The following is an 18,788-nucleotide window of genomic DNA, read 5'->3' as shown; positions in this document are numbered from 1 at the left end:
AGAGTTTAGTAGTCTGCCGTCGATGGCCTACACACAGAACGAAAAAGTTGATAACACACACCCTGCTTAAATCAAACATACACTCTTCTTTTTTCAAAACCGCTTATGTTGTATCTCTTGACAATTTAACAATCAAGTCCTTCTAAGCTTTAAAACATTCTTTCTAGTAAGATGTGCCAGAACAATCCTGATTGAAATTAAACTCACCTGTTTTCCGCACATAGCTCCAATGAACATAATAGCGTTCAACAAGTGGTATGCACTTGAAAAGTAATTTTAGCCAGGCAACTAGCCGCTTTTCGCTGTAAGGCAATCGGACAGAAGGTTTACTGTTTCACTGTTGTCTTCTTTTCTCATGTCATGATTTCAAGTGAGAAAGAACACACATTTTTCTGATTTAAAACCCTGTGCCAGAAATGTAGTGTCAAAACAGTGCTTACTTGAGGGCTGCACACACAAATGCCTTGAAGTGAGAATCATAGCTGCGCTTCAGTGGTGTATGACTTGATATGATACTGTGAACTGCTGTCAGCAAAGCCTGCATAAATGTCACAATCAAATTAACACACCCTGTAAATTCACAACATAGACTGTCAGTTTTAACAGATGACACAAAAATCTGCAATGTTTTTCCACATTTGGTAAATATTCAATAGACATATTGAAGTATGAAAGAAAGCAAATGTATTAAAACAACTGATTTTACAACAAATAGCAAAACACACTAATGAAAATACTGATTCCAGGAATCTCTGGTGACAGCAAGAAGCTAACATAGATACTGCACAGAAAGCAGCTGGTAGTGTAGGCAATTTGATGTAAGTCAGCATCAAAAAAATTGCATGTAACCAGCCCAATGTTCTCCCAGTGACCTTGCATTGGCTGAAGTACATTCTTCTTTTACTTATTAGCATTGGTGTAGCCAGGGGTGGGGAGGGGTTGACCCCCCCCCCCCCCGAAATTTTTTTATGAAACCCCCACTCCCTCCCTTCCTCCCTTTCCCACGGAACAGAAAGTTTCAGGAGGTGGGCTCCGAAAGAGGGACATGGATGAAAGGGAAGGTTTGAATGTGAAAGCAAGGCGAGGGCTAGTAGCAGTGCGAAGAGGGGGTTGTCATCCGAGCTATCCCCTCTTCCATGCACAGAACATTGCGGCCTCACTCATAGCGCACCTCTACCTCATTCCGGTTCGTGTTAACCATAACTGCTGAGAAGAGTCAGCATTAAAAATTCTGCATACAGAGAAAGGTGGGATGAGCGCGTGCATAAAAACTAGGGGGCATTGCTGCTCCCCACCAGGCCACTGTGTGGTTGAAGAGCTTCTCATTTCTAGTACTTGACCAAGTCATCGACCACACTGCACGGAAGAAAAACATTCCGAAAATATTGCCGCTTGCTTGTCTAGGAAACGCGTAATAAGCACTTCCCCTCCTTTTCTTTTCTATTTTTCTTTCCCTTGTCTCCGACTCTCACTGTGTTAATAAACTTGAGAAGAGCTTGTTAGGCTAGCTTGTACATGGTGATAAGAATGAAAACAGGGCAAAGAAATGGAACAAGAAAGAAAGACCTACAAAACGTTGATTTTTGCAAAATATATCAAGGACCGGGGGTACTGTGCCAGGGAAGCTAAGAAACCACCACAACAAATGGGTGGGAGGGCAGGTACGTGAATGGCCTCGAAGTCCACGCAGAAACAGAAACATAGGAACACTAGGAGCCGCCATGCCATTTAACAACCTGGTGAATGTTCAAGAGTGCGACTTTAAAAAGGGTAGTAGGATGATGGATGGGAGGGGCAGGGGGGGGGCATAAGAGGCATGAAGAACGAAGTTGGCGGATAATTATGGACACAGGGAGAGAGTGTCTCGTCACTCCCCGACAGTCATGGTGAGTCGCCTGGCCGAGGCTCACCTGCCCGTTGTAACACAACCTGCTTGCTGCGAAGAAGCAGATTCTAAATAAACGTATCGGCAATTTTCAGAACAGATGAGTGTCAGGAGACACAACACTTTCAAATCTCTTGGAGCTACCGGCCTTATTTTACTGTGAACTATGGATGCCGTAATTTTCAAAAAGGCTTCTAGACAGGAAGCAGCTCTGCTTCGGACTGCCTGCCTCATCAATTCCCGACTGTGATCAAATAACAATATGCGTCGCATGATGACTACAAGTTTCTTCCAAACATCTCTTCAAACAAGTCGGACAGTAGGTCACAGAGAAAGTGAGTGAAACTTGCATCATATGATACTATCGAAGTTCTAGCGCGAAGCTTTATTCCTGTATTTTTAAATTTAGAATAATATAGCATGCCCACAATGCCGAAAGCATGATTGAGTGATAGGCGACCTGCAAAATAGGCCATGGCCAGACCACTCACTAAAGGATCTGGCTGGAAAACAAAAGTTATCTCCACTGTTACCTGGGCTGCAACAAGTCTGGCCAGCAAATGAGAAGACACATGATAGTGCGCTGTCTTGTTAATTTTTTGGCCTTGTTTATAGCGCTGTTGGTTTTGCAAGTTGTGTGCCAGCTAGGCCATCAACATACATTATATAAGAACATCAATTTGTAAAATAAATTTTAGTTTTTTTTTAATATCATCATAAGGATGATAGCAGAAATTAACGCAAAGTGGCTGCAAGCCTTAGCAATGAAAAGCTTTTGTCAGAAGTTAAGCAAACTGTCGTTTCAGCAACGTAAACACACGCATCGAGCTGTAGTTGTCTTTGCGTTGTGTACAACCTCCACATATAACAGTGTGTGTGTGCGTAATATATATATATATATATACGCAGGAAAGAGACGACAAACTTTTTAGAAGACTTCTTTTACTTAACGTTTCCGGCTGGTGGACCAGCCTTCGTCAGAGTACAGTGGAGTCACTGTACTTTGACGAAGGCTGGTCCACCCCGAAAACATTAAGTAAAAGAAGTCTTCCAAAAAGTTCATCATCTCCTTCCTGCATATGTTACGTCAGGTCCTGCGTGCTGAACTTTGAAGAAAACCCCTATATGTGTGTGTGTGTGTGCGTGCGTGCGTGGAGAGAGAGAGAGATGTGAAGGCAAGGGAGGACTGGTAGTTGTCACCAAAGAGCCCTGCCCCCTCCCTCAAACAAATTTCTGGCTACGCCACTGTTTATTATAAAGAGGTAGTTTTTATCTTTTAATATTCCCACTTTGATGTCCAAGTATTATTATATCACACAAGCAAACAAACAATCCAACCTTCTTCCTGTTCTGTCATCTTTTCTGTGTTCTTCTAAGGTGTTTCTTCTTTTTCCCCAAGCGCTGGAAGTATCTCAAATGTGTAAAAATTTAATGGTCTGCACACCACCATCCATCAATCGTATTTTCGATAACAATCCAACTTTCACACACAAGCCCATTACCAAAAATTAATTCTTAAAACGTTTGCCAATTAGCTGTGCAGTTATATATTACACAAAACTTCAGAGTTACACAAGGCACACAGCAAGGAATACTGTGCACATTCCATGAATGTGGATTTTAACTTCGAACGCCTGCTGTAGGGCGAGCTGGTGCATGAGTAGAAGGGGGTTGAGGTGTAAAATAAGACAACTAAGAGGTTTTTTGCATCTATTCTTAATCCTCAACACCTTTCTAGTGGATTGTAATTGCTTCTCTAAAGACAGCCTCAAGTTATCTCAGACACATCTGTATGTTGTGCATCATAAAAAAGAAAAGTCTGCTAAAAGAAGAACACATTTACAGTGTACCCAACACTCTGCAAAGAGCGGCTATTCCATGCATGAAGCAATAACTTGTACCGTACACATATTCCCTGCAGCCACAAATTATGGTGGACTATCAATAAATTTGTTAAAACTACATAATCTTATTTCAAGGTGCTGCAGACTATACTGAATGAAACTCACGGTAGTAGGATGATGCTTTGTGCATCTTCTAGTGAGTCCTCATAGCTAGAGTAATTAAATATCAGTTCATTGTACAGTCAGTAATGTTGTGTCTCTTTGTTAAAAAAAATTAATCACCATGCGCACAAGATAATAATTCACTGTAATTGCTGCAAGACACGAAAAAAAAACTTCCTTCGCACAAGAGTTCTGAGCTGGGCTAGTTAGTTTAAGTTCACCATGGCGAAACAGTGCAGACAATGAGATGGGTGAAACAGACGAGTCAAACAGAATAAGTCAATGCTCTGGCAATGAATTCATTTTTTATTCAGAGTCATACAACACAAAAGGCACAATACTATATATAAGTGACTCGGTCGGCTGGCCGGAAGAAGAGGGAAAGATGATTTAACAGTATTTAACTGAAAACAGACCAAGAGCAGGACAAATGTAGAAGCATAACCTGCTCTTTCATTATTTATTTTTCACCGCTTTTCCTTCCCTTTCCTTTTCTTGACTCTGAATAAAAAATCAGTTGATAGTCAGTGTATAGTCTTCTCTGTTTCACCCATCCTATTGTGTACGCTGTTTTGACATGGTATTCTTTTGCCATCGCTCATGAAGCAGGGCACATCGAACATGCCATCAAACATTATACCTTCAGCAAAATGACTGTGTACAGCAGCAATATACAGCAAACTGAAGTGAAATAAGGCCACATAGAGTGTGCATGACATTCAATTTACCTGAAGCTGAATGTATTATAACCCTTTGGCAACCGCACGGGGGACCAGATTAATTTTGAACTGAGGTTTCTTAATGTGCACCTAAAGTATTTCCTTAATTCTCCTAATGACCCTCCATGGTGGCTTAGTGGCTATGGTGTTGGTCTGCTAAGCACGAGGCCACGGGATCAAATCCTGGCCGCGGCAGCCACACGTGGCTTTTTCCTAGCCACTATTGTACAAAGCTGACAAAAACAAGCTGTGTACACAAATGTGCACATAGTGACTGAAGCGCATATACATTTACAATGTATTGGGCAGGTTAGAGATGATGACACAGAGAAAAAGACGGAGCAGCTCACATGCTTTGGTGTCTCCATTGTCGAGGCAACAATGTCCAAGTTGAAACTTTCCGACAACTTGCGCGCTGGTGAAGCATTGTACTGCGCACCATTCTGGCACATTAAAGAAAGAAATATGCCAGTCAGCTTGCAGTTTGTCACAGCATGTGCACACGATAATTGGACACGGCGCAAAGCTCACTTTGATCTCGTAATACTTGAGGATGAGGTCCCACGCATGCAGCAGCGAGGGTGCACTTGCAGACCGCAAGGTGAAGCAGCCCAGGGGCACAAGGCTGCTGCTCTGGCCAATCTGAAATTAACAAATAAGCAAAACAAGAAAACATAACGCACTCATGACAACTCTGAATACAGTCAAACCTCATTATAATGAATTCACATCCAACACAGATACTTTAATTGTACCTGTTATCATATGAAAGGAATACATTCATCACACGCTAATATCGGAAAAAAAAATTCAGATTTACTGCCTAATTGTAGGCAGTAAATCTGCCTGATGACACTTGTTTGACATTTATAGAAAGGAACATGATGTCCCCTATGCACATTTATTAAGTAATCACATTTGAATCTTGAGTCAGGTATGGAAATGGCTGACAATTTACGTAAGTCTTTTGTTCCAAGTAGTCTACATTTAAATGCATAGACTCTATGGCTTGCCATATCAATCAAAGAATCGCAAGACAGATCAGAGTCATAAGCCATTAAGCCCAAGCATTTAGAATGAATGTGTTGCCCACTCTTAGTTTGGTATGAACAATATCATAGAGCAGTCTGGTGCAATCACTAGAGCAAAATTTGGTGGAAATACAAGAAAGAAACAATTCAAATTCAAACAAATAATGAAGTAATGAGCTAACATTGCTTGGCTTTATCACATATGGCTAAAGTTCGCTTGCCTCAGAAATTTCAATGGTGCACAAATGAGCAAGCAAGAGGCCGAAAGATATTAATCATGCTCACTTATGAGCACAATGTACAGCAAGGCTTGCGAAAATTTAATTCAATATAGATGGCATAAGACACATTGCTTTACCAATGAAAATTTGGCATTACATTTCTATTTCTTTTAACTCCAAATATAATCTGTATCAGCTCTACACACAGGGCTTTGACAGAACATTCGACAGCAAATTCAAGGATTTTCAGGTTGCTTTTATCCACCCGCCAAGTCGCCGCCGCGTTAAGCCCAACTCGCCGGTTGTTAGGCCTCCGACTGTGCCGGCTGCGTCTTGGCAGCTTGTCGCGCCTCGGCGCGCACCGTTTACATCTCCCACCAGTGTGAGCCCACACCTCCGCCTTCACTATGGATATCCAGGTCACCGGCCAGGATATTTCGCCGGAAGAAGTGACCGCCCAGTCTGGCTGGCTCACTGCCTGATCCCGCTGCTGACAACGCGGCACGGACAATTAGACCCCGACCACTGTATTATCTCAAGCTCCAAGTAACCGGCCCCGCTCTCGGGCGAGGCAGCCCGTTAAAGCTCAAGTTTTAAAGGCGGGGTGCATGCCATTCTGACGGAGGATATCAAGATTGTCATCCGCCCCAAGGGCGCCCTTCATATTGCCAAGATTGGCAGTCCCGTGGTGACCGCAGCCATTCTCCAAGCAGCCAAACTCACGGACGAAGAAAGCTTAGAAGCGTATTCTGCCCGAATACGCAACAAAACATTGTTGTCGTCAGCACACCTCGCCCAGACCATGCAGACCGGTATGCTCGCATCTGCTCTATCCAAGTGAACGGCGTCACCCACGAGGTGAATGCCTACGAAACCGCAGCTGAGCACACAACGAAGGGGGTCATCCGTGGGATCCCACTCACGGAGACCTCCCAGCAGATCCACAACAATATTGTCACTGCCCGAAACCTGACAACCTAGGCAGCCAAGCGCATAGCCTCTACTACAACAGTGATCATCGCTTTTGACTGACTGGATGTGCCTTATCAGGTCCGCTACAGCTCTGCGTTACTCCCATGTTCGCTATATTGGAAGCAAATTGACATTTGTTGCCAGTGTGGCCACCTTGGACACCGCATGGATGTTTGTCCCTACCCAAATAACAAGATATGCCGAGGCTGCGGTGTCTGTAACCCCCCTGCCGACCACAACTGTAACCTTAAGTGCTCCCTCTGTGATGGTCCCCATCTCACCATGGACAAAAGCTGTGCCACTTGTTATAAAACCCTGTACGTCATCCGCAAGCGTATTGGGGAACGACGAGCAACCAGCCAAGCCACCTATAAATAAGCCGGCCCGAGAACCAGGCCACACTCCCGCACACCGTCAAGGGGGAGCCGTTCCCGCTCAAGAACTCCATCTCGATCCAGGCAACAACACTTAAGACCCCGGTCTGCATCGGCTTCACGCATCACATCTACCAACAACAACAAAGCTATGCTATAGTGCATTATTTGCCTGTTTCGTAAAGAATAAGTCAAACATATGCACCATTTGCGGTAACACCAGACAAAAGCGGCCAACTTTGACAAAACAAGACTGGAGAGCCATCTCCCACTGTAACACTAAAAGAGGACATACGCCGAGATTCTGAAAAATGACCACCATTCTGCTGCACCAACATTAAATTTTTTTGTCTGTCATTGCCACTATAATGCATATTCCTGATCGGTTCCGTACAAAACAGGCAAATATTGCACCAAACTGCCTGTTCCATGAAATGTTGCACCTGTGTAAACTTTTAGCATGGATGAGCCAGTCGTTTAGCTAAAGGAGTCATGTATAACTGGCTCTTGTATTTAAGCAACATTTGCTACCTTCATAGCTAATCTGTTAGAAGTGGAAGGCAGTTGTGACAAAGTTTCACTCACCTCCATCAATCCATGCTGCATCAAGTCACGCAGGGCAGTGGCCAGATCTTTTCTGACAGCACTAGTCAGTTTCTCGTTACACAGCACAGCAGGTGCCTGCACAATCGCACAATTCAGAGGAGCTGTTTTCTCCCACCACAATGCAGACACTCACTCAAGATGTGCTCCCACAGCTCAACTAAAACTTGCAAGCCAGTGTTCACAAAAGCAGATATTTCAAGTGTGAAGACAGCCACTCAGCAGTTTGCTAGGTCCCTAAATGTGTAGGTTATATGTAGCACAACATTTCACTAGAACAAGCCGCTTCAGGCATTGGATAGTCGACACAGAACCAAATTCAACATGCTGCTATACATGTTGCTTGCACAACATGCAGTGGCTTCTACATGTTTAAACTTTACTGCCAAGGGTAAAGCATTTGGGCTAAACCAGAATGTCATCCTGAAATTTTTGCTCGTAGCAAAGCCACAGACTGGCAATAATTGTGAATGCAGCAATGATTGTGACAAACAAGCTGTGGGTCTAGCAATCAAATATGTTCTCATTTCCTAGAGGGAATTTGCAGCATTTCTTGGACAACACGTGAGAGCAAGGAGGGGGGAAGGAGAAGCACCTGTGGGAGCACCAACTCACTCGCAACTTTTGTTGAATGAATACACAAACACATACACGTACAAAGTGCAATCTATGACATACTGCATACACCCACAAAGAGACAATAGGCCCCAATAAAGTTCATGTAGACTAGGTAACTATAACTGGTTTGCAATGAAGCATACAGCCACCAGGGTTTCAATAATCATACAAATCTTTTCACTTCATGCTCACATCTTCAGAATCACTGGTGTAGTCACTGTCCACACACTGCGACTCCTGCTTTCCCACCAGCTCGAGGACCTGGTTGATAGCCAACTCGAGACATGCTCGCAGATCTCTGGACACAGAAAATCAGACTGTCACAACATTTCAAGCCTTGTACATATTGGCTGCAGATACAAGCACGGAATTGAGCAATTTACATGGAAAGCACAACATGGCCAGCTACAATAGTCACTGCAACATTTGTGCTGTTAGCTTGAGGGAGGGACACAGCTGTACTCATGATACAATATTACGAAGTGAAGGGTTAACATAGAAAGGAAAAGAAGATAATGCAGCTACTCCCAAATGATGTTTCACTGACTCTTATGGTTCATAGATTAGCAAGCATGTGCACACACAACCACCAATGCAGTAACACACACAAGCAGATTAATGAATCTTTTTGTGTTAGTGTGAGCCACTTCCTCCGTTCCCAAGAGTACAGCTTTCAGTAGAAAGGTTATGTACCTGTGATCATGGATTGGGAGACACTGCTATCAAAGTAGGTGCACAAATATCTATGCCCCCCACACTTACAACAGTACCTTTTGAACAAATGTCTTCCTTTTATATCTACAATGTTCAAGGGGCCATAACTGTCTTTGACAGTTGCAATAGTAATGATTGTACAGACAAATACCACAAACTAACAGAAATACAAATTTTTAATAATGGGTGCTTTCTGTCATTGCTATAGCATAGATTACCTTTCTACAGGTGTCATCAAGAGTCTGAAGGAATATCGTCTGATGAAATAAAAGGAGCCCTGAAACACTTTTTATTGAAGTCGAGAAATTTATTTGAAGTTAAAATAGACTATTTCAGAAGTACTTTGGAGCAAAAAGTACTTGAATGTATTCAGCAGAAGCAGAGTTATTGGTAATCAAAGATCGCCTGTGATCACCTTCACAATGCTTCCGGTCCTTCTTCAATGCCTCGCACTGCGAAGGCTACGGCGGAGTGGGACGGTGCCCACAATGCTCCACCTACTGAACGTCATCGTGGCAGTTCAAATTTGATTTTGTATAGTCATGTAGATGCCAGTACCATCAATTTTCGTGCCTACAACATGCCAAACTCATAGGCTATCCCTCACCTTACGGTTGAGTTCACGATGCCTCCACAAGTGCCTCATGCATTTGCTGCAGTGTACAAGATAGCTACGCAGGGCTGTATTTTCTCGCGAGTGGCAAACTTTTGCATTTACTTTTGCACTTGTCTCTATGGCTATCATACGATGTCCGATGTCAGCCGTGTATGCTATCCGCAGAATGTTTTTTCGCTAAATCTGAGGGGTGGTTCAGGGCTCCTTTACAAGCATGCTGTATAGAAAAGTGCATCACAGACCTAGCCAACTAAACATTTTCATGTTTTTGGTACCATATAAATTGCTTCAGAGGAAACTTCTTATATAGTTAAATCTTGATATGACGAAGTTGGTAAAATAGGCAATTAGCTTTGCTATATTAAAAGTTCATTATATTGAAATTCAATCATTTATGCAAACAAGTACAGTCGCCGTTTAATTTTTCTTACATGGAAGGGGCTGCAAAATTTTCCGTATTATCAGGCAATCGGAAAAAACAAATTCAAATGTAAAAAAAAAAAACAATTTTGTTGAACTTGAGAGTTGGCAATAAAAATGGCCAGGCTTAGCTTGGTTAAGCCAAGAATGCGTTGCATATTGTGTTGGGGCCCAGCTTTTTCTCCGGCTGTCGTGACGTCACGTCACGTGGTTGTGCTAAAGGTCAATGGTGGCTGCCCGGCCGCGCCCAAGGGCTGAACTGAGTGATTGCAATATACAACGCATAAAAATATGGCTTCATACCATGTCTACAATATCTTCAGATCGGCAATATGAATCGATGTCAGCCACGCGTTGCCGTCAACTCCACCCCCAACGCATCTCAGAAATTCTAGATTACGCAACCTCCAGTGTTAAACATGGGGCAGCACACATGACATGCCACCTCGGCACACCCACCCGTTTAACACACAGAAGATTATCTCTAAGGCAGGGTGCAGGGGCTGCGTACATGCTCAACTGCACTGACAGCGATGAATGCACAGCCACGGTCATGGTAGAAAAGCGTACGCCCACCAGCCTGCCCTCCCACTTCCTCTCTACACTCCCCTAGCATTACTGTGAGCTTGCTTCCTTCCCTTTCTAGCTAGCACTCGAAGATGGCGCTCATCAAGCCCCCATCCTTTTTGGTTCACCCTCTCATGCTTTCACTTGCATCCAAAGCAAAAAGCACGAGGGGCACAATAGGATCTAATCGCACTATGACGTTATACAAAAAATGATGCTGCTCCGCCTCTTACATGGTCGCGCAGCGCACAATTTGCGAGGTGCAATCACAAGTAGCCGCTTGTGATTCAATTATATGGCCATCTGCAGCCACAAAAGTTAACATTTATTCTCAGTATTCCTTTGCGGCGGCCGTGAAATTTTGTTATATTGAAATCGTGTACAAGCACACTTCGTTATATTGGGGTCCAAAATGCATTGTGTTCCATGGACAAAAGAACTTATTAATACTTTGTTATATCAATACTTTCATTATATTTAAGTTCATTAAGCATGCAACGAAGTTCATTTGCATTGTTTCTGGTTAAATTTGTCGCTGTCTTGTTAAGAGCTGGAACTGCTGAGGCCATATTCTTGGACGATCATTTTCGCACCTACTATTATTTTTCAGGGATTCTGTATGAGTAGCACAGGACACATCAGCATCCACAAGCAACAGCATTTTTGGCACTGCTCTACGACAGTATGCTTGGCACTGTGCGAAATATGCTATCGACTGTAGTCGCAGATGCATCGTGCACTAGCCACACGAAATCTAGCAAAAGTAATTGTATCTTCAGAAGTGATAATCCAAGAATATGGCCACTGTATAACCAGCAATTTTTGTAGGCCGGTTCTCCACATTGAGGCCAGGATGTAGCCCGTGAGGGGAGCTTTTTGCAAGCATTCACTGCACTCGCAAAAAGTGCTTGTTATGTCGTCACATCTACACTCACCCCCAATGATTTCCCTTTGGTGTCCGCTTCATAATATTTCTCTGAAAGTTTCGTCGCCCGCAGCCAAACTGGGTCAACGCAAACATGTGTAGCAGTGCTAGCATGCGCCGCAAGATCTTGTTTTGGGCCTCCTGGAAAGGAACAGTGAAGGAGAAATTTTCAGCATGGGTCACAAGGATTGACGACACATAATTCAGGCAACTCTACACTTTACATAAACACGAGAAAGGAGTTGCATGTGTCATTTACAGTCTGACTCAACTCTGAGGTCTTTTTTACAAGCTCATGGAACTTCTGGAGTTACTTCTTCATACATTATCATGTGAAAAGTGGAATTTGAAGTATATCTAACAGGACTGTTACATTACACTGCACATAAAACTCAAACAACTGTGCTGAGTTACCTACAATTCCACATGTACACCCTCGTAAGTTTTTAATAGTATCACGCAAGCTTCAGCCAGAAAGCTGATCAGCGTCATGCAATGCAGCACATTGGTGAAATGTTCAAGAGTATGTCTGTGTGCACAAGGCGCAGTCCACTGCAAGTTTTCACGGCTGCACTGTTCTGCTAGATGGAATCGCCACCTGTGCTCTCTGCTATGCTGTGGGCTCAGGTTGTTATTTTTTTTCTTGTGGGCACTTTTCACAGATCATTGCTTAAAGACACAAGGTACGTGTGAACATCGAGAAGTCGACACATGCCCACAGCTAGGCATGCTTGCCTTCATTTATTTTTGTTTTACCGCGTACCTATTTTGTGTCTTTCTATTTTATTCATTTATTTACTTATGCTTGCTGTTTTCGTGGAGAAGGAAAGTATTGATGTATTAAGGCATCGCAATTGATCTGTGGATTTGAAAATATCAGATTTTGCTTTTTCTACTGTCTTCTCATGCGTGCGGCCATGATGACGCATTGATGAAGACATGTTGCCGTCATGACAAACACACCTTTATTCTGCTGTTTAATGAACTTTAAAAAAAATGGGAATGTTTTCTTCTGTGCATCTGTATGATCACTCAATATGAAAAAAGGCCCCTGGCAGATTGGACGACCTTAGCAAGACGGTGTGGCAGCAGAAAGGTGCTGGAATGATGCTGGTGTCCATTTTTCAGTCTCCCACTGTTCAATCACAGCAAGCAATTCGTCACAATTCTATGGCGGAGCTGCATCTTTGACAGGTTGAGTTTCATTATGCCCCAAATGTTTTCAAGAATATTCATATTTGCTCCTAATGGCGGCCAATTTAATGTCATTACGCAAAGATCTTCCAGATGTGCTCGCATGGTGCACGAGTGCATGGCTGACAAGTCTTGCTAAAGCCAGTAGTAGCCGGCTGGAAAAGGATTGCCGTCTAGCACACAGGAAAGGAGGCCTTGATTGATGACTTCTATGTAAGCTTCACTGCACATCCATTCCTCAACCAAAGCCCTCCTTGGTTATCATGCCTTAAATGTTCACGCTCCTGTGTGGGCAGCACAGGTACCAAGAAAGGACTTCAAAATATGTAAAGGGCGGCTATAAACGGCTCCAGTACAGCAAGGACATGCACGTCGCTTTCAGAAGCCAGAGTCTGCAGACCACAAAGAATCATGCGCACCGATTCTAGTAGGTGCTTCAGAACTTTTTCAACGCTTTACTTGTCATTCTTTTCGGCTCCTTGCTTCTCTATAGGGTCGGCTTTACTAGCCCCAGCATGCACTCCTTGACGTAGAGGAACACTATGGCATGGGGACGTGTCTGTGGGTCTACAGGCTAGCAAAGGCCGCTTCGTGTCTGTGCCACCCAGGGGCAATGAATGTTCACCATGTGCTCTCAGCGACACTGAAATTGCAGTAGGCACAGATGCCGTCGTCAATGCCGGCACAGACGGAGGTTGTTGTGGCCCCTGTGCCTCAATCCGCACTGCAGTTCGTCTGCAGTCACTGGGTGGCACTTCATTACCCCGGCGCTGTCTGTCTCAGTGAACAGATTGAGCAGCCTATCTGGGAACATTTGTCTCTTGCCATTTTTTGGAGAATATGAACTTCATCATGAATTTTTGTGCAATGCTTCGACATTCCTTCATGAGAGCCAGGACAGTTAGGACATTTCAATGAAGGTGCATCACAGTCGGCAGTATTATGCTGCCCACTGAAACACAGGCGGGTCACTTGATTTCAAGCATTTACGTGGCCTATCTTGAGACACTTCCGACACTGCAGAGGCCTTGGAACGAATGGTCAGACACGGTGTATCATGTGTGCCCCACTTTGATAGACGCTGGCAAAGTCGACGAAGCAAATACTACTTTGATGCACCGAGAGTTCCTCAAGCATGCGCACCAATGAACTCAGCAGATTGATGAAGCCCACACTTGATTTCAAGGTTGACATCAGAAATTACACCAGTCATTGACTCCTTCCTGTAATTAATAAACAGACAGGAATTACACTTAAAGGGACCCTGAAACGATTTTCTACAAACGTGCTGAGTCGTTAGAGTAGGTCCTTCTGATCATTAATTGACGCATCTAAGTGCTTTGGGTAAAGCGTGTAATTTATTATAAGGTTTTAAAAATGCACATCACTGCCGATCGCAGCACATTGCGCGGCAGAATTTTAAGCCGCCCCTACCCATATGACACAAATCACCCATATGACGTCAGTGGGGTGAGCTATCCGATTGGCTGACCAGGGCGCATGATCGATAATTTTTCCAACAGTAAACAAACGATGTTCATAATAGTTGAAATGTTAGTTAATTTGTTTTTATAGAAAGAAAGTAACATAAAGGGGATGCACAAAAACAATTTTTCAGTACACTTAAGCACTTCCGGCACACAGCAAGTGTCGTCTGCTTGTGTTACAACGTGTCCGTTTTTGACGAAAGCTCTGCTGTTAGTGTCGGTCTGTCTTTTCGCAAGCGCTATTATTCGACTTTGTTGCGTTGTGGACTGCAAACGTAGCGACTGGCAATATGTCAAACTGCGACATCGTGTCCCTCTGCAAGCCAGTAGACGAGCGGACTGGCTGCAGCGCATCGGACTGCCGCTATCTGATCGGCGCCAGGATTTGCGCGTTTGCGGCTGTCACTTTACACCGGAAGATTACTAATGCAATAGTGTTTCGCAAGTCCGGTATTAGGGTAAACGCAAGCGTAAAGGGGACAGGGTCTGGCTGTGTCCCCTTGCATGTCGTTTCATGGGATGAACATAAGTGCAAATGTGAATGGTCTGCACTGTGCAGCCACCTGGTGGCATAGAGCTCAACCAGACACAGTAGCAGTAACAAAATGTATTCTTCTTTGCTGCTGGTGTAAATTTTTCGCAGGAGTGTAATCGTTAACACATTTTTGTAAATGTTTAATATGTTTTACACTTGGTTAGAGCAATATTAGCTCTTTCTTTGGCTGGTTAAGCTCTGCGCCAATGGGTGGTTGAACCGTGGAGACCGATCAGGCAGCTCACGTACGTCTACGCTAAAGTTCCTTCATTAGCTTGAGTTTATGCTTCCACCGTTCCGTCGAAATGTTCTGCTAGTGTGTGGTTAACGGAATACCAGACACGTTCGGCGCTGCGACAGAATGCTCGCAACGTACGCTGCTTCGATAGCTCTCGCTTGCGGTATACGGCCAAGTGGCTGGCGGAGAGGTTTTGTGCGGGCGGGGGCGGGCTCCAAAACAACCAGAAGTGGACGATGTGACGTCGCATCGTGACGCAGAACCAGTGAAGGCGGAGCTTAGCTGCGATGGCTCGGCGAACGAGTTGAGGAGGAAAAGCGTGTCTAGGGAGGAGGGTAACTGTCCGCATGCCCATCTTCCTGCAAGCCCGTTGTAATTCATTGGGCGTCGACAACTTGAACGAGGCCTGCCGCTTGCACCGCGAAATACTACCACATCTTCCTTCAATCCGAATAAGGTTCCGTTTAAATCTTGGCACTAACAGGTCCCCCTCAAACAGTCAAACTACCCAGGAACCTGGAACATTGTTACCACAGAGCTGGAACTTTCTGGATATGTTCCCCAACGGATCGTCTTTTTCTTTTTCAATTATCCATAAAGTCATAATTGATGTCTGTGTTTTTTCGAGATTAGATTTTTTTTACAATGGTGCCCCTTCGGTCTCGCGATGTCCATTTAGTTAGGCGAATGCCCACGAGAAGTACTGAGGATGCTACAGTTACAGCTCCTAACGTGTAGTAAAGGCTGAATAAGTCGCGACCTCTGTCGTTGAGAGGAGAATGCCGGCATGTCAGATTGTCTTATTTTTCATTCATATTTTACCTTGGCAACCAGCTTGACGTGTTCGAGATGAACCCCCCCCAGAAGAAATGAAATTACGCTGGCTTTGAAATTAAAAGGTGCCACATCGTTATCCGCCGTGTCTTCACTGCAGACATCGATAGCCGTCGATATATCTGCACCTATAGTCCATCTGCCGCCATACTTCAGCCGTATAGCCCGGTGGGCTGGAAGCCTGGGACAGCTGCGGGAAGTGTGTGGTTCGACCCCCGCCACCAGACATCCACCAGTTTGTAAGAGGGGTACAAGCAGCCCTCCCCCTCCTGGTCAGGCGTCAGGTTTTCTCAGGATGCATTGCTTGGGAGAGGTTCGTTCACACCCCTATGCTTGCTGTGCAAGAATCAAGAAATTGTAATCGCTTGCAGCTCCATTAATACGTAACGCTTCACTTAAATTATGGTGCGAATGTTCTACTTAAGCTGTACCCTACGCACCTACAAAATTTGTCCGAACCGTTTCAGGGACCCTTTAATGTCAGAATACTCTTGAACTTCTCTATTATAGTTGGACTTTTTGCATCTACCACTAAGATGCCTTTTGAATAGTTGATCCAGACCTTGTTGATTTGCCCAGGGGTCATACTTTCAATATTCTGTTAAAAACTGCCTACCTAGGGAGTTCGGGTTGTGTGACGCCATAAGCGGCACACAAGAGTCTAAAGAGACCACAAAAAATTGTTGCTAACTCTTGTTAGATGGAGTCTGCTCACTCAAATTCTGGCACATCTTCTTCATATGACATTCAATGGCTACAGTGTTCTTGTTGTCAGAGTTGATGGCTTCAGGCGTTGAGCTCTCGCAGAAATGGGGCAGGTCCAAGCTGCCAAAACATGTCGTCTAAACATAAGCAATGAAGTAGATAGCTGATCTTGTTCAGGTGGTCGTGTGGGCGTCTTCTGCCTCATTCTTAATGAAAGTGCATTTATTAAACTGGCAAAACCATAAAAAAAATGCATAACATCGAGAGGCCCAGAGCATCAGTGAGCCCTGGGCACTTCTTTCTCTCCTACTGTGGTGAAGCATACTAAAAATGGGTGCCAAGGTCGCAGAGGAGAAAGCAGGCACGCGCAAGACAAAAAAGTGAAACGGGGTGTCTAATGGGACGTTCACTTAGTACATGCTACTTATCATGCTTCTTTATCACATCGTCATCGGTCACAGTACAAGCACCTAGGCACCTAATAAGAATACTGGAATCCATTCTGACCTGTTTCTGATGTTGCTGTGGCAATTTGAGTCTTCGTTTTGGCCATCATGCGTGTCTCTTATATGAGGCCATTAACGGGGCCTAGTACACATGTGCAAGCACTGTTCACCACGAAGTAAAGAAAACTCATCTGTGTTTTGGGAAAGCTAGCGAAACGAGAGGGGGTAAAATTATAAAACTCTGAAAGTGAAGGGCATGTTTAAAGCCAACAAAAGAGCTGGGGTCTATCTAAGAAGGCTTGCCAGAAAACTTATTAGGCATCTCGGCGTTCGTACTGTGACTGCAGACAGTGCATGCACATGTGTAAAATAAAGAATATGCGCTGTGTTCCATAACAGTCGCACTTTTCGTCACTTGGTATGCTTCACCGCATAACACCTTTGTATTGGGGCGAAGCTAATTTTGAAGGCAATACTATTGTCTATTTCCATTTGCCTCTCTGATCCAAGCGGCTCTCTTTCTGTCTCTTAACGTTATGTCTAGCAATCGCCATTCTATCACTTCTTGCGCGGTCCTTGACTTGTTCTCAAGCTTCTTTGTCAGTCTCCAAGTCTCTGCTCCATATGTCAGCCCTGGTAAAATGCACTGATTGTACACCTTCCTTTTCAATGATAATGGTAAGCTTCCAGTCAGGAGCTGACAATGTCTGCCGAATGCGATCCACCCATTTTTATTCTTCTATGAATTTCCTTCTCATGATCAGGGTTCCCTGTGATTAATTGACCTAGGTAAACATACTCCTTCACAGACTCTACAGGCTTACTGGCAATCTTGAACTCTTTTTCCCTTGCCTGACTTTTCATCAGTATCTTTGTCTTCTGCATATTAACCTTCAACCCCACTCTTACACTCTTTCTGTTAAGGTCCTCAATCATTTTTTGTAACTAACCTGCATTGCTGCTGAATAAAACAATGTCATCGGCAAATCGAAGGTTGCTGAGATATTCGCCGTCGATCCTTACTCCTAAGCCTTCCCAGTTTAATTGCTTAAATACTTCTTCCAAGCACGCAGTAAATAGTATTAGAGAGATTGTGTCTCCCTGTCTGACCCCTTCCTTTATAGGTATCCTCATGTTTTTCTTGTGTAGAATTAAGGCAGCTGTAGAGCCTCTGTAAATATTTTCCAAGGTATTTACGTAAGCGTTCTGTACTCCTTGTGCTTTCAGGCCTCAATACGCCAACAGCAAGGGTTGGTCAGTTTTTGGACTCAATTGAGCCGCTCTTGGCGGCACTGCAGTAATTCATTATGGCGCTACCACACAGCCCCTCCTCTTTGTCGATGCACATACGTCGCAGTGTAGTGATGCAGTGGAATGCCCGAGGCATGCGTGGTCGCCCGAGTGGCTTCTGACAGTGCGTCCAGAAATACCACTTCCCTGTGATTGTGATATGTGAGCCCAACATGCCTTCTGCTTTCCGCCTTTCTGGATATATATTGCTGTGGTCTCGAGAAGCTGATGAAACCAGCAAGGTGTTAGTGTGCATACGCCAAGATATTTCACACTACCGCCATGTCCTCCAGCCCCATAACACGAACCACTACATTTGCTTGACGTGAACGTTTAAAGGACGGGTCTTCTCGATACTCGGCGGCTATATTCCACCCAGATATTCCAC

At 44.2% G+C, this 18,788-nt stretch overlaps 1 protein-coding gene across 4 annotated transcripts in view; it reads right to left on the bottom strand.

Annotated features, from left to right (window-relative positions):
* LOC126539640 (RUN domain-containing protein 1) overlaps positions 1 to 18,788 on the bottom strand; it is a 67,141-nt gene that overhangs the window by 14,371 nt on the left and 33,982 nt on the right. For 3 of the 4 annotated variants that reach the window (XR_008614300.2, XR_008614299.2, XM_055075496.2), the window contains 7 exons: positions 11,682 to 11,812; positions 8,622 to 8,727; positions 7,794 to 7,889; positions 5,142 to 5,252; positions 4,961 to 5,053; positions 441 to 538; positions 208 to 302 (listed from right to left, as the gene is read on the bottom strand). Coding sequence is in view for 2 of the 4 variants with exons in the window: in XM_055075496.2 (XP_054931471.1) it covers positions 208 to 302; positions 441 to 538; positions 4,961 to 5,053; positions 5,142 to 5,252; positions 7,794 to 7,889; positions 8,622 to 8,727; positions 11,682 to 11,812 (730 nt within the window). In the remaining 2 variants the exon portion in view is untranslated. Of the gene's footprint in view, positions 1 to 207; positions 303 to 440; positions 539 to 3,223; positions 3,287 to 4,960; positions 5,054 to 5,141; positions 5,253 to 7,793; positions 7,890 to 8,621; positions 8,728 to 11,681; positions 11,813 to 18,788 lie in introns of those variants that run through there. The other variant, XM_055075497.2, reaches the window with a different exon arrangement.

The sequence above is a fragment of the Dermacentor andersoni genome, chromosome 11 (assembly GCF_023375885.2).
Source record: "Dermacentor andersoni chromosome 11, qqDerAnde1_hic_scaffold, whole genome shotgun sequence".
Taxonomy (NCBI): Eukaryota; Metazoa; Arthropoda; class Arachnida; order Ixodida; family Ixodidae; genus Dermacentor; species Dermacentor andersoni.
The sequence above is the reverse complement of the archived record's forward strand: the minus strand, read 5'-3'. Positions and strand labels throughout refer to the sequence as shown.